Source organism: Coffea arabica, chromosome 4e (assembly GCF_036785885.1).
Source record: "Coffea arabica cultivar ET-39 chromosome 4e, Coffea Arabica ET-39 HiFi, whole genome shotgun sequence".
Lineage (NCBI taxonomy): Eukaryota > Viridiplantae > Streptophyta > Magnoliopsida > Gentianales > Rubiaceae > Coffea > Coffea arabica.
This window is the reverse complement of record NC_092317.1, coordinates 1946565-1961861: the sequence shown is the minus strand read 5'-3', so window position 1 is coordinate 1961861 and position 15297 is coordinate 1946565. Positions and strand designations below refer to the sequence as shown.

At 40.3% G+C, this 15297-nt stretch overlaps 2 protein-coding genes across 6 annotated transcripts; both read left to right on the top strand.

Moving 5' to 3' along the window:
* Positions 1 to 4372: 4372 nt before the first annotated feature.
* Positions 4373 to 7897, top strand: LOC113741307 (protein CHUP1, chloroplastic). 2 transcript variants are annotated; one of them, XM_027268808.2, is made up of 5 exons: positions 4373 to 4641; positions 4782 to 5005; positions 5102 to 5223; positions 5792 to 6547; positions 6635 to 7897. In XM_027268808.2, the coding sequence occupies exons 2-5, from the start codon at positions 4855 to 4857 to the stop codon at positions 7559 to 7561; spliced, it is 1956 nt and encodes a 651-aa protein (XP_027124609.2). In that variant the 5' UTR covers positions 4373 to 4641; positions 4782 to 4854; the 3' UTR covers positions 7562 to 7897. The 2 variants fall into 2 exon arrangements, with proteins under 2 accessions (XP_027124609.2, XP_027124610.2); XM_027268809.2 differs by having other exon boundaries at positions 4742 to 5005.
* A 1881-nt stretch (positions 7898 to 9778) lies between these two features.
* LOC113742588 (polyadenylate-binding protein 6) lies at positions 9779 to 15069 on the top strand. 4 transcript variants are annotated; one of them, XM_072047047.1, is made up of 8 exons: positions 9779 to 10202; positions 11318 to 11627; positions 12497 to 12753; positions 12850 to 13146; positions 13223 to 13500; positions 13632 to 13688; positions 13967 to 14329; positions 14599 to 15069. In XM_072047047.1, the coding sequence occupies exons 1-8, from the start codon at positions 9905 to 9907 to the stop codon at positions 14707 to 14709; spliced, it is 1971 nt and encodes a 656-aa protein (XP_071903148.1). In that variant the 5' UTR covers positions 9779 to 9904; the 3' UTR covers positions 14710 to 15069. The 4 variants fall into 4 exon arrangements, with proteins under 4 accessions (XP_071903148.1, XP_071903150.1, XP_027126258.2 ...); XM_072047049.1 differs by having other exon boundaries at positions 13626 to 13688; positions 13967 to 14242; XM_027270457.2 differs by having other exon boundaries at positions 13626 to 13688; positions 14650 to 15069.
* Positions 15070 to 15297: the final 228 nt, after the last annotated feature.

The following is a 15297-nucleotide window of genomic DNA, read 5'->3' as shown; positions in this document are numbered from 1 at the left end:
CAAGAATAGACAACTGAACATGATGGTAGTCGATGAGGAAGATGAAGGAGAATTCGTGGATGCTGTAGGGGAGCAAGATGAAAAGACAGGCAACCCTGGAGAATTGATGGAGGTATCACTCCATGCACTCTCAGAGGCATTAAAGAGGAAAACAATCACACTCAGGGGAGAAATCAAGGGAGTTCCCATACACATTCTGGTGGACACAGGTAGTTCAGACACCTACATTAGCCACCATCTGGTTAAAGCTCTGGAATTGCCATATGTGGTCACCACTCCATTCACAGTAGTCATTGGGGATGGCTCCATGGTATCCGGATGCACTAAGAGTCCTAAGGTGCTTTGGTCCACTAATAATCACAAGTTCTGTTTTGACATGAGAGTCATGGAGCTAGGAGGATGGGATCTAATTTTAGGAGTAGATTGGATGGCTCATTATAGCCCCATCACATTTGACTTTCACAAGCTGAATATAGCTATTCATGGTGAAGCGGAAGAAATCATCCTGCAAGGATGTGTGGCAGAAGCAGAGCTCAACCTGTTGAGAAACAAGGACCTGAGGGACTTCATTAATTACAAACATAGCTGCTACAGTATATCTCAGGGAATTCAAGGGAGAAATCCAGATGTTGATACACCTAGGGAAGTCAAGGAGTTGTTGGACAAGTACAAGGATGTGTTTGCAGCACCTACGGGCTTACCACCAGAGAGAAGCCTGGACCATGCCATACCTCTCAAGTCAGATGCTCAAGCCTTCAAAATCAAACCTTACAGGTACCCTCACTCCCAAAAAACTGAGATAGAAAGGCAAGTTGTGGAAATGTTAGACAGTGGAATCATTAAGCATAGTAATAGTCCTTATGCTTCACCTGTGTTGCTGGTCAAAAAGAAAGATGGCACCTGGCGTTTTTGTGTCGATTATAGGCACCTGAATAAATTGACTGTTAAGGACAAGTATCCCATCCCTAATATTGAGGAGCTGATAGCTGAGTTATGTGGATCCAAATACCATTCCAAAATAGACCTGAGGGCTGGGTATCATCAGGTTAGAGTTAAAATCCAGGATGTACACAAAACTGCTTTCCAGACTCATGAGGGGCATTATGAATTTCTGGTCATGCCTTTTGGGCTGACAAATGCTCCAGCCACCTTCCAGGCATTAATGAATAAGGTTTTCCAGCCCCATCTGCGCAAGTTTGTGTTAATCTTTTTCGATGACATATTGGTCTACAGCAAAGATCTGGATCAGCGTGTGCAACATCTGGAGGTAGTATTGAAGGTACTGAGAGAGAATCAGCTGTATGCTAAGCTGTCTAAATGCTCATTTGCTCAGCAGAGGATTGAATATCTTGGACATATGATATCATCAGAAGGGGTGAGTATGGAAGAAGGAAAGATCAAAGATGTATTGGATTGGCCTACTCCCAACTCAGTTAAGGCATTAAGAGGTTTTCTAGGCCTCACGGGCTACTATAGGCGATTCATCAAACACTATGGTATCATATGCAGACCATTGACAGATCTACTCAAGAAGGATAGCTTCTGCTGGAATGAACAAGCAGCTGCTGCCTTTAAGAAACTTAAGCAAATCATGTGTACTTCACCAGTTCTCAGGCTACCAGATTTTGAGAGGCCATTTGTGATTGAGACAGATGCCAGTAATGGAGGCATAGGTGCAGTGCTGCAGCAGGACTGTCATCCTATAGCATACCTCAGTAGGGCTCTATCAGCAAGGAATTTGGGTCTGTCTGTTTACGAGAAGGAGTTAATGGCCTTGGTGTTAGCCGTGACCAAATGGAGGCATTATCTAGTTGGACACCATTTCATCATTAAGACTGATCACCAGTCACTGAAGTACTTGTTAGAACAGAAGTTAACTACACCCCTGCAGCACAAGTGGCTGACTAAGCTGTTGGGCCTGGACTATGAGATACAGTATAAGAAGGGCAGTGACAACACTGCTGCTGATGCTCTATCTAGGAAAACATTCTGTGGCCAGGAAGACCAGCAGGAGAACTCCTTCCTAGCAATTTCTGCAGTCAAACCCAAGTGGATAGAGGATTTATGCAGAAGCTATGAAGGGGATGAGCATTGGCAATCTGTTATAGCTCAATGCTTGTTGGATTCACACACGGGGAGTGACTATCAGATTTTAGATGGCATCATTAAGTACAAAGGGAAACTGGTAGTGGGGTCGGCAAATGGTATCAGGAACTCCCTACTCAAGGCAGTCCATGATACTGCTCTGGGAGGACATTCAGGCCAGAGAGGGACTTATCAGAAGCTGAGAGCCTTGTTCCATTGGGAAGGAATGAAGCAAGATGTAATCAAGTTTGTCAGTGCTTGTGACGTGTGTCAGAGGTGTAAGCATGAAAATGTGCCTTACCCAGGCTTGTTGCAGGCCTTGATTATCCCTGATAAGGCATGGTCCCACCTCACTATGGACTTCATCGAGAAGTTGCCTATGTCACAGGGAAGGGATACCATTCTGGTGGTCATCGATCGTTTCACAAAATATGCACATTTCCTAGCACTCAAACACCCTTTTACAGCCACACAGGTTGCACAACTCTTCTTGGACAATATATACAAGCTCCATGGACTGCCAGTGTCTATTGTCAGTGATAGAGACAAAATTTTCACTAGCAAATTCTGGCAAGAATTATTCAAATTGATGGGAGTGGCACTACACCTGAGCTCTTCCTACCATCCACAAACAGACGGCCAATCAGAAAGACTCAATCAATGTTTGGAAAATTTCCTAAGGTGTATGTCCAGTGAGCACCCTACTCACTGGTACAAGTGGCTGCCTTTAGCAGAGCAGTGGTACAATACTACATTCCATTCTGGACTACAGACCACGCCATTTGAAGTTCTCTATGGATATAAACCATCACACCTACCATTGGGACCCTATCAGGATACAGTTATCCCAGGTGCCAAGGACCTAGTGCAGGAGAGAATTCGAATCTCTCAGTCCATTAAGGAGAAATTGGACAAGGCGCAGCAAAGAATGACTTATTTTGCCAATCAGCACAGAACAGAGAGGACCCTGGCAGTTGGAGATTATGTTTTCCTGAAGCTGCAGCCGTATAGGCAACAGTCCTTAGCCATCAGAAGGAGTCTTAAGCTAGCAGCTAAATATTATGGCCCTTTTGAGGTTTTGGAAAAGGTGGGACAGGTTTCATACAGGCTCAAGCTACCTGAGGGGGCTAGGATACATCCTGTGTTTCACATATCCTTGCTCAAGAAGAGGATTGGTCCGGATCAGCGCACCACCCCCACTATACCAGAATTTGATATGCAGGATCACTGCATACTGGAACCTGAGGCAGTGTTGCAGAGGAGGGTTATCCTCCGGAAGGATCAACCTGTGATCCAATATTTGATTAAGTGGTCTCACATGGACTCCTGTGAAGCTTCTTGGGAAGATGCATCTGTTATCAATCACCAGTTTCCTCAATTCCAGCCTTGAGGACAAGGCTAGTTATAAGGGGAAGGGATTGTCAGGATTGGGGGGCTAAATTGTAAATAGCAATAAATCATAACAGTTTCTGTTATTGGTAGTTAAGTAGCTGAATCAGAATGACGTCAGCATGTCAGTCTGTTAAGTGGGTTAGTGAACGTGTAGTTCTTCCTATATAATGTGCTTTCTACAATTTGCAGAGGTATGAAGAGAAATAACAGAATTGATTCCTCCTCCTCACGTTTTCATTCTCTCGTTCTTCTCTCTCTCAATCTTTCCTTACCCTTTTCCCCTCTTGTTCTTTGTTTCCACAGCTGCATCGCAGCTCTAGCGCAGGAACTCTGCTTGAATTCCTGACAGAGCGTTTAAGGAGAGGCTAATAGCCAGCCACTAGTCAGTCTGTAGGACTTTACAAAGCTAATCCAATACCAACGCTAATCATTATTGCTCCCCTTAATACCAAGCTAATCCAATACTTTTCTTTTTTTTATTTCTCAAAAAATGAAGAAAGGAAGCATTTCTTCTGCGTTTATGATAGAATAAAAGCAAAATAGTTTGGAATAAAAAATCCAATATCATCATCCCTCTCCCTCCCTCCCTCTTGATAGTTTGATACCCTCTCTCCTTCCATATTTACATGCAAGGTAAATATACATAAAATAATTAAACCCGCCCAAGCTTTTTCAATCTTACTCCTGCATGCAATACAGTTAGTTATAACAATAATTAATAATTTAGTACTAACTTTTTTGCAAAGGGAAATAGTACTGAATTCGACGTAAGACAAAAACTCCACTCCAGGCGTGGCCGGTTTCTTAGTCAATGGGTCAAAATCAATATCCAATATCCAATTACAAAAAAAAGTAGGCTGCATGTTACACGCCACGCCACGCCCCGACACGCCGAGCCAGAAACAGGTCACATATGGAAGAGAAGAGACAAAAATCAAAGCCACATAGTTCAACGAGGAACCCTCCAACATAGGAAAGTGTAGGAAACTCCACCCAACGGGCCAACTCGACAATCCCCATCAAAAATAAACTTAGAATTACTACTCTGCAAGTCCAATTTTCTAAGTTGATTCTCTCTTTTTTTCCCCTGTTGCTTTGATTCCTTTTTGGATGGTGGCCTCCCAAGACTTCATCAATCAAGAGTTCTTTCCTTCTTCTTCATCAGTAAGTTCCCCTGACCATCTTCCCTGTCTGTTTCCTGGAAGCGTTTATTCATTAGTTTCTGATTGTATGTTTCCGTATTGATGATATGTTTTATGAAAAGGGTCGTGTGAAATCATCTTCAATTTGTTTGGGTGGTTTAGATGGATGATGAAGAAGAAGGGGACGCATGAACCGGTAAATTATTGAGGATCAAAGCTGGTTTTTGTGTTATATATGATGACGAGGGAGAAGAGGGATATAAGGCCTGTACTCTTCAAACTTGGGGTGGCTCTGGCTTTCTCTGTTGGCAGCATTCTCTTTTCTATTTTGAGAACCAAAAAGGTTAAGCCCTCTGGATCCCCACCTTCACAGCCTTCTCATCCAGGTTTAGCCCTCTTTTCCTTATTGCACTTCTGTTTTGTTAATTTCTCTCTTGCTTTGTGTTCTTGAATCAATATCATGGATGTGTGGTTGAATCCAGAACATCCGAATCAGGCTGACTCTGTTGAGGAAAGGATTGAGCTGAAGAATGACGAGGATGATCATGTCTTGCTTAGAGCAACCAGTTCTTGTAATTTTGCCTTAGCTTCTTCTGAGAGAGATGTAAGATGACTGGACTTTTGTTTTAAATTTCTGGGTCCTTTTTCTTTGTTCCTAATTCTCCTTTATGGTAATTGACTGGATTTAGAAACAGTTATTTGTCAACCTCATGAAGATAGTACTATAGTTGTGGTCTGCTTTTTTTTTTTTTTGCCCCAATAACGATTTGAATGAGGTTGAATAGATTGTTGTGATTAAGAGTTGTTGCATGAGATGGAATTTAATGTGTTTTATCACGGAAGCTGTGATATTATCCTCTGTAAATGTTATATTTAAGATTCTGCTATATTTGATAACCGGTGTATCTCTAATTTCAAGGATTTGAGAGATATGATCTTGATAGGGTAATTTTGATTGTCAGTTTATTACAAACAGAATGTGTCATTTTAAGTACGCATAAGTTTATGTCATATGATTGCCAGATAGAGATACAAGTCCTCAATCTTTCCCTTTGTGGTTTTATGTCCGGGAGAGACAGCATTTCCTTCAGTGTTATGGAGCTGGTGATTTAGAAGAGTGTATTTAGGCTTTAACTATTAAAAGCAACTTTTGTTTGCACTTTATGCTGCAGGAGCCATCGTTGTTGTCAAAAACCTCTAGTGGTAATTTATCCAGTAACTGTTCTCCTGGCAAGAGATCTAATGGGGATAAAGACGTGTACCTCTTGCCAGAATTCAATGATCTCGTCAAGGAATTTGATTTGGCTGCCATGAAGGCTACCTTTTCTCCCCACAAGGATGTAGAAATGCTAACAAATAGTTGTGTTCAAAAGCTGGACCATGAGCAAGAACTTAACAGCCTGAGGAACATGGTTAAAACTCTCAAAGAGAGGGAGAGATCACTTGAGATTCAACTGCTGGAGTATTACGGCCTTAAGGAGCAAGAGACTGATGTCATGGAGCTCCATAACCGACTCAAGATAAACAATATGGAGGCCAAGCTTTTCAATCTTAAAATCGAGTCCTTGCAGGCAGATAAGAGGAGGCTTGAGGAACAAGTGGCTGATTATGCAAGAGTTGTGTCGGAACTCGAAGCTGCAAAAACAAAGATAAAGCTACTCAAGAAGAAACTAAGATCTGAAGCTCAGCACAACAGAGAACACATCCTAGCGTTGCAAGAAAGAGTTGTAAAGCTACAGGACCAGGAAAAGAAGGCTCTTTGTACGGACCCAGACCTCCAGTTGAAACTTCAACAACTGAAGGATTACGAGGAGGAGGCAGAGGAACTAAGGAAGTCTAATCACATTCTGCGGCAAGAAAATTCTGCGTTAGCTCAAAAGTTGGAATATGTGCAGACCCTCGCTGTTTCTGTTTTGGATGGCGAAAAGGTTATTTGTCTTCTTCCAGCTCTTCTACCTTCCCTGTTACTTCTTAGTGCATTTTCATTTATGTGTATCTACTTTCTCATGCAACAGGTGGAAGCATTGAAGACTGAAAGTAACCGCTTAAGACAAGAAAATGAAGATAAGGCTAGGGAAATTGAGCAACTCCAAGCAGCTCGTTGCTCTGATATTGAAGAACTAGTCTATCTCAGATGGATAAATGCTTGCTTACGCTATGAGCTGAGAAACTACCAGCCTGACCCTGATAAAACTGTTGCTAGGGATCTAAGCAAATCCTTAAGTCCCAAGTCCGAGGAGAAAGCCAAGCAGCTAATACTTGAATATGCAAGGAAAGAAGGCACGGGTGAGAAAGGGATAAGTATAGCAGATTTTGATTCTGACCGGTGGTCATCCTCCCAAGCTTCCTATCTTACAGAATCTGGTGAAAATGATGATCTTTCTGTTGAATGTTCATCAACCAACAAGACAAACACTTCAAGCAAAACAAAAATATTTGGTAAGCTTATGCAACTGCTAAGGGGAAAGGGGAGTAGCCATCTTAGACGGAGTTCATCACTAGAGTCAGCTCCATCCATGGAGTATATGGTGGGTAAGAGTTCTAGTATTTCTCCAGTGTGCAATGCTGGGGTTTCACCAGGGACAGCTTCTGGTGATGATGGCCTCAATGCCAGATCAAGAACTTCATCGCAGAGCTCATCTAGACTTTCTCTGGATCTCCAAAGATTTCCGTATCTTCAAGGATCAAAGAGTGGTAAAGGAGAAGAAAGCAGCAACTTAGAATGTATCCAGAGAAATAGCAGTGATGGATCATCCTGTGTTTATAGAGTGATGAATCCTATTTCAGAAGACGTTACTAATTTAAGCAAAGAAAATCAATATCAACATCAACAAAGTTCTACAGATGCTAAGAAATCTGAATTGTTAAAATATGCTGACGCTTTGAAGGGCTCCAGGCGGAAACCAACCGTCAGGAGGAGATCGGTATCATGTACGCTTTGAAAGGCTCTCAACCGAAACAGGTTTTGGAGGAGGCCAGCATGATTTAGTCTCTATTGAAATGTAAACAGAAGCTTGTAGATGAAAGTAATTTTTGGAGCATAGCCTTGTTCTGCATCCCATTTTGCCACCTTAATTCTCCTACTTTTCTTGCCTTCGGCCTTGTATTACATGGGTAATGAAGTGGGCTATCCAATATGGTCCATGAGTTGCCGCAGCCCTGTATATTTGATGTAGGATTTCTAGTCACTGTAACAAGTTCCCTGTGTACATATGGAACTAGAATGAAAACTTTTGTGCAGCTAAAGAAATATAGTCAAGAATTTGCCTTTCCTAGTATTTTTTTTTTTAATCGTTCCATGGATCTATCTATGTTATTTCCGGTATTTGTTAGGGAGAAATGCAAGCATTCTGGAGTTAGGTGGTTGCTATCTGGTTAGTCTCATCCTGATTGAAGTTTGGAGGCGATGCAAAATAATACTAGCAACTTGTGCCTCTTTCCACGGACGCAGGAACTAGGACATGAAAGTGTGGTTGTGAATTAGGCCAGACTAGAAGAAACTTGCATTTCACGTAGGACTCTTCTGAGGATCCTAATTACATATTTCGTTTTTTATCCAGAATTGAAGTGTGGCATTATTAATCCCTCAGAAATTCGTCAAAACATTCATAAACTGTCCTTTTTATTCTTTTGAACCATTAGTAAAAACTACTGCTATCATCTTACATATACCTCATAGTAGGGCTACTAGAAATTCAAATTGCTCACTAGCAACTCAGTCAATGGATCGAAATTGAACTCGAGTCGAGCTCGAGCAGTTCGTTTGTGAATTTGAGTTGAGTACGAGTCTTAGAGAAAGATGCTCGAGTGCTCAACAAATTTATTCGTGTAATTAAGTTTTTTAATTAAAAATAATATGTGTGAAATTACACTAATAAATATGAAAGTTGCAAAAATTATCATTGAAAAATTGAGCTCAATCTCGACATGACTCGCAAAGGTTGTTGACCTTGGGCATGGTACTGCCTGCAATGGACTCGACTCGAACAGAAGTAACAACAGTAAGGTTAGCCGAACACGAATAGTAGCAACTCCAAATTACTTTCATGAGTGCTATACTAAGGGAGCACATGAAAATCAAATATAAATACATATTACAAAGAAAGTTAATTCAAACTAGAGGCACAAGTTCTTGTTGGTATAAAAGCATTTATGCAGGATCAGTCATAGTATAAAAACAAAAAAAGGACTAAAAAGTACGATATGATCACCTTTTTAGCTTTTGTTTGCCGTATAAATTGTAGCATGTCATTCGGTGTAAATTTTTTTTGAAAAAAAAATATTAAGTGTAATGTCGAAAGCGGGATCTCTGCATCCGTCTTGCTCATGGGTCACGTGATCAGTCAGACCTGCTCAACAACTGGAGAGACTGCTGCATTCGGCCGAACGACCAGGGCAAGACGCCGCCGTTTAGATCTGTTTTGACGCGGAACGACCTTCCAGGTGTAAATCTGCGTGGGCGAGTAGGCCAGTTGAGTACACATCACCCGCGTATCTTCCGTACACAAAAATGCCCGTACGGACCAGAATCTTGACAGTTACAACTGACTTTCTCTCCCTCTCCCTCTCCCTCGCTTTTTTCTCTCTCCAGTCTCCACTCAACACAGTCCGTTACGTACAAAAAAATTTGCTTCTACATCCAACTTGACTTGATAAAAATGGAGATTGATCAAAATCATACCCTTTTCAATTTTAAATTTGTACTTTTCATGCATTATTAGCTAGCTCGTATTATTAAAATTGAAACTGTCATAGCGCGTCCATTGTTAAAACTTATTTAATTGATTCAACTAGTAAGAACAGATTACTTTTTCAAAAAAAAATTGTATTTCGTTATGGACATAAGAGCTGTGTTTTATGAACAATTTGTAAGAATCTTAGTAAAACGATCTATGATTTTAAAAGCATTCTCTGATTTATAGTGGCGATCAAAGTCGAATTCATCTAAATTTTTTATTTTTATTATAAAAAAAATAAACAAGATAATTGCAAAATGAACATTTGATCCCAAAGGGAAATGATAGTAAAAGTGGAATGGAATTGCATGGTCCCCGGGAGAATCAAACCGAACCGGTATATTTTCGAACGGGTTACAAGAAATTAATTAACCGAACTTAAAAGCCAGGTTGGTTTCCACTCCGCTCTAGTCACCGCCTTAACCCAGTCCCAGACCCCTGCGCCTCGACTCTCTCTGTCCTCTTGTTCTCTCAGTTCAAACATTTTCAGCATTGGATTCTCTCTCTTTAAATCTCAACTTCCGTTTTAAGTACTACAAGCGGTAGTAAATGCTTCTTTCTCTCTCTCTGAACAATCTGGGAGGGAGGGCTTTTTCTTCACAATCAACAACAACAATGGCGACAGCAGCAGCCGTGTCCATGGACCATGCACCACCACCAGGGCCGTCTACTACGCTGCAAACAGCATCTCTCTACGTCGGAGATCTCCATCCGGACGTGATCGAGGCGGATTTGATACAAGTTTTTCGGACGATGGGCGCATTGGACTCAGTTCGAGTTTGCAGAGACAGAGTGTCTCGCAAGTCTCTTTGCTACGCCTACGTCAATTTCCTCAACACTTCGGATGGTAATTTCCTCATTTCAGCTTGATAAACTTTCCATCATTTTTTCATTCCTTTTTTCTTTGCTTTGCTTCTCTTGGTTCAGTATTTTTTTTTTCGTTTCTTATTTGTTACGTCTTCATGCTGACCAATTTCTTGATCAAATGGAAACTATTATTGTTTTTTCTTTTTTCTTTTAAGGTAATCAAATGGAAACTTAATGGATGAATTTGAGTTCCGATAAAGTTGTATGATGTTTGCTCTGCTATATCTCCGTTTCTCCATTTTTCCCCCTCCCCCTTTGGTGTCGGAAAATGGGTTTCCCGGTTTGATTCTTGTAAATATGGGGGAAGAATTGTGAATGTCCCTAATTTTTTTAGTCGTGCAGGGCTTTGAGTAACTCATTTATTCGCTCTGTCTAGTTTTTTTTTCTTTTAAAAAATTTGGGGGATGATTTCTTGAAGAACTTGGAGTTTTATTTAGTAATGATGTTTTCCCCTGCAATTGTCTTCTTTATTAATGACGTCATTATTCTTATTATTATATTTTTTTGGGTGGGGGAGGTGGGTTGGGATTTGTAATATGCATTTAGGTTTATTCTGGTTACTTCACAGTGGCTTTCGAGGATTATTTATGGGATACTACTATTTGTGGATGGGGAACAGTTTTGAACTGGTTTCCTAAATGGTTATGGACGTGATTCTGTTGGCTTCAATTTCCAGTACTTTATGTTGTGATGCTGTTCTTATTTTTCGTATATAGCTTGTAGGGTGGTTTTTGTGACTTTGTTCTGCTTCCTTGAAACACATATTTATTGCTTTCCACTTGTACTGTGGAAAAGAAAAGAGACTTATGGGAATATTGCAACTGGGAGATTATAACTTCGATGTTCTTCCGTGATTTGATTTCTTGATGACTGAGCATCTGTTAATCTTCAAGCCTTTTCAGTTTCTTAGCATGGCAATTCCTCCCTAGTCCCTACTTTGGGGATTTTGTATCTTTGAGGTTTCTCTGTATGTTTGCTGAGGGACAGAGTACATGTGGTTTCTTGAGTTCCATTTAATTTGTGTCATCTGTAGCTCTTTACTTGATCATTTTCAGAGCATTGCCTATTATGACAGCTCATTTTCTGTTTAATCAGCATCTAGAGCTCTGGCCAGCCTTAACCATAGAAAATTGAGGGGAAAAAGTATGAGGATCATGTGGTGTCAGAGGGATCCTCTTGCAAGAAAGAATGGGGTAGCTAATCTGTATGTGAAGAATCTTGATCCTTCAGTTAACAATGCTCACTTGGAAGGGTTGTTTGGCAAATATGGGACAATACTTTCTTGCAAAGTTGCCGAGGAAAATGGGAAGAGTAAAGGCTTTGGGTTTGTTCAGTTTGACTCTGAGGATGCAGCCACAACTGCTCTTAATGCTCTCAATGACACCATGTTTGAAGGGAAGAAATTGTAAGTGGTTTTTTTGTTTTGCTTCACTCTTGTTCATTTCACTGCAGCTACTCATTTTACCATGTGGCACCCTTTTCCCCTTTATTGAATGTTTTCCTTCAAGCTGCTGAATCACTATTTTTCCCCTTTCCCCCTTGTTCCCCACCCCCCTTCTCTCTTTCTCTGTGGTGGGCTCAGCTTGAGGGAGAACTATGGTTCACTCAACTGTCAGGTGTGTGTCTGACTAGATGCAAATGCACAGAGCATGTTGCATATGAAGCGGATACTATGACCAGAGGATATCTTTGTCATGAATATCTTAGTTTTATAACTCTGTATTACCTCGGATATTTGACAAATTAGATATGATTCTGCTGTGGTTATTAACTTCTAATGTCAACTAATTTTGACTTCGAACCTAATGGAATGCTGCAGTGACTGAGAATTAATAAACACAGCCATGGTGTTTATGTAGATGCATGAAATGTTTGGGAGAGTTTCAAATGAACCGATGAATAAATACTTTATGATATGAAGACATGTCCTCTGCTGCTTTGTCCTTTATCTGCTTGACATATGCTCTTCAACAAATCAAGGAGAATTTTAGATCCTGCCATCAACACATTCCTTAATTAAAACTAGAATTTGAGCAAATGCTACACATGTTATACCTAATAATTACTTAATTCAGTAGAATTAGATCCATAGAGTTTCTTTTAGCCCCAGTTTTGTTTTTCTAGATATATGTTCTCTTCAAAGTTTGTCTCTACATCATTCAGTACTTGAATGGCTTTCACAAAAGCTCCCCCGCAGATACATTCTTTCAGCTTATGATTGCATTGGAATTATCATTATCACATTAAGGATTTAATTCTTTGTTCTTGCTTCAGATGTGTATGCAAATTTATTAGGAAGAGTGAGAGAAATGATGCTTCTGAGAAAACATTCACAAATTTATATTTCAAAAATCTTGATGAGAATGTTACCGTGGATTTCCTCAAAGAAAAGTTTTCAGAACATGGGACAGTCTGCAACATTGTGATTATGAAGGATGATGAGGGGAAGTCAAGAGGTTTTGGATTTGTGAAATTCAGTTTGCATGAAGAGGCTAAGAAGGCAGTCGAATGCCTCAATGGTGCTCTTCTTGGTAAATTTCCAACATCTTCTCCTAGTGCCTTAGTTGTTGTTCTTACTGTTGCAAAGTTGAGAGATTTTTTGACTGTGAAATGCTTATAATGCTCAGGTTCCAAGAATCTGTACGTGGGAAGGGCTCAAAAGAAAGCAGAGAGGGAACAGATCTTGAAGCAAGCACATGAGTTTATGCTCGACAATAATTATGCAAAGTCCAAGGCTTCAAACCTCTTTGTGAAGAATCTCAGTTTATCATTTGATGACCTGGAACTGGAAGAACTTTTCAGTGATTATGGCAAAGTTACTTCAGCCAAGGTGATGTATAATGAAGATGGTGCCAGCAGAGGATTTGGTTTTGTATGTTTTTCTTGTCCAGAAGAAGCAAAGAGGGCTTTGGAATCACTAAATGGTAAAGATTCTCCCGTTTCTATTGCCTTTCTCCATGTATAGCTAAGATTTCTGATGTCTGCTTTGGCTTTTGATAGGAACTACTGTCCGAGGTATGGTTTTGTATGTGGCCTTGGCTCACCGTAGAAAAGAACATCCTACGCAGTTGCAGAGCATCGACACTAAACAGTCATTCCAAACTCCTCACTGGAACATCCATGTCCCTCAATATTATCCTTTATATTACAATGTCCCTCCAATTCCCATCCCACACTTCCGCCCTTTCCAGCCAAGGCTGTACCAAGCCTTCTGCAGATCTCTCAGCAGATTTTTCCCCTTTGACGACCAAAGACTTCAGGGAAAGTTCTGTACCCATGTAAGTAAATTTGACCGTTTAGTTCTCTCCTTAAGAAAATTCCACTGTTAATTTTCTGCATTGTTGTTAGCCTCTCTTTGCTACCTTTCCAAATTTGCTCCCCATTTCTAATTCTTGAAAAGCAGTTGCAGGTTCCACTTCAACAGTCGCAGCAGGAGCCCATCAAAGGCATGGCTCACCAGTATCATGTAAGTTTCTTATCCTTAGCTTTATCTTCTTTGCTTGTACAAAAGAACGATTTTACTCTGACTCAAAGGACGTTGATGGATACAGTCAGTGCACTATTGCTTAACTAAATAAAGTAAATCCGGTAATTTGACTTAGGTTTTTCTTGTTTTGCAAACTTTTATTTTCTCATACATCAGAACAACTTTTTTGGTTCCTTCAGTAGTGCAAAAATTTTCTTGGTTATTTAAAGATTTCAGAATGGCCTTTATACTCAGTTCACCTTGTATTTGCTTTGCAGCCTAAAAAGTTTAGTACTGCTTATGGTTCAACGCAACCCCTGAATATTGGTTCTGTGAAGCAGCAAAAACCATCAAGTAAACTGGGAAATAAAACTGTCTATGGTCCTCTTGAGACTTCTACGACAGGGCCAGGATCTGTAAATTCTCCTATTATTGATTCTAAACATGACCCCGAATTTGGTGCTTTGAAGCAGAAGAAACCCTCATGTAAACTGGGAAAGAAGAGTACCTGTGCTGACAATGGAACTTCTGCCAGAGGATTTGGATCTGGATCTGTAAGTTCTGCTGCTAGAACATCATCACAATGGGTATACAAGAAAAACTGTAGGACAATGCTACAACCTTTGGACAAGAATAGTCAGGTATCTGGATTTGAAAAAGAAAATTTCCCTCAGAAATTCATTTAATGCAGATCTTCTATCCACGACAATTTGGATAAATCGCTTAGGTTGTCTTGGCAAATATGAAACTCGAAAGCCAGCTTTCTTCCCCTTTCTGCTTATCTATTCTTTTGCTATCCCCACTGAAAAACTTGCGTAAATGATTGGCAATGTAAGTTTCAGAATGAGGATGTATCATTTTGCTATTTGGTAGTTGCTATTTCAGTGATGCTTCTTCTTTTTCTCATCAGCCTGGACATACTGCTGAGAAACCCGAAGTATTTGTGAATACGAATGTGCAGGAGCTACCAGAGTCCCAAAATCCAAATGATGAAGGCAAATTCTGGGAGCGTCTCACATAGCAACACCAGTATTCTGCCAGCTGCTCAGAGCTAAACTGACCGATGTTGGTGTTAAAACATTTCTAGCATCAGATAACTCTACTCTTTCTAGTGAAGAATTGTGTATATCCTAAGGACTGCAGCACTGGTTGTGCGAGCTTGGAGTCTTCATTGAAACTCATTGTTACGTATTATCATACTCTCAAAATGATTCTTGTTTTGCTTTACATAAACTTTCCCTTACTACAACCAACTCATTGACGGATAATTTTGGAGCTGATCTTCTGATTTTTGACTTTCAGTGGCCGTTCTTATTTTGTAAATTCTAATGCACATTTCTATATTTTACTAAGGTCTTGAGATGTTGAGACCAATAATTCTTGACCAGTGTGCCTTGATTTCGTTTTTCACAAACCAAGGACCAACCAAATATGTCTTTTATTTTTTTTGCCGAACACGATAGATTCTATTCTACACCCACTACTTTATACTAAGGGGAAGGGGGACCTAAAAAGGTCAAGAGAAATCCAGAAAGAACTGAACCACCGATCCAGGAAAGCAAAATGTTCCGGTACAAGTGTCTTGTATCTCCGGATAACAACCATATCA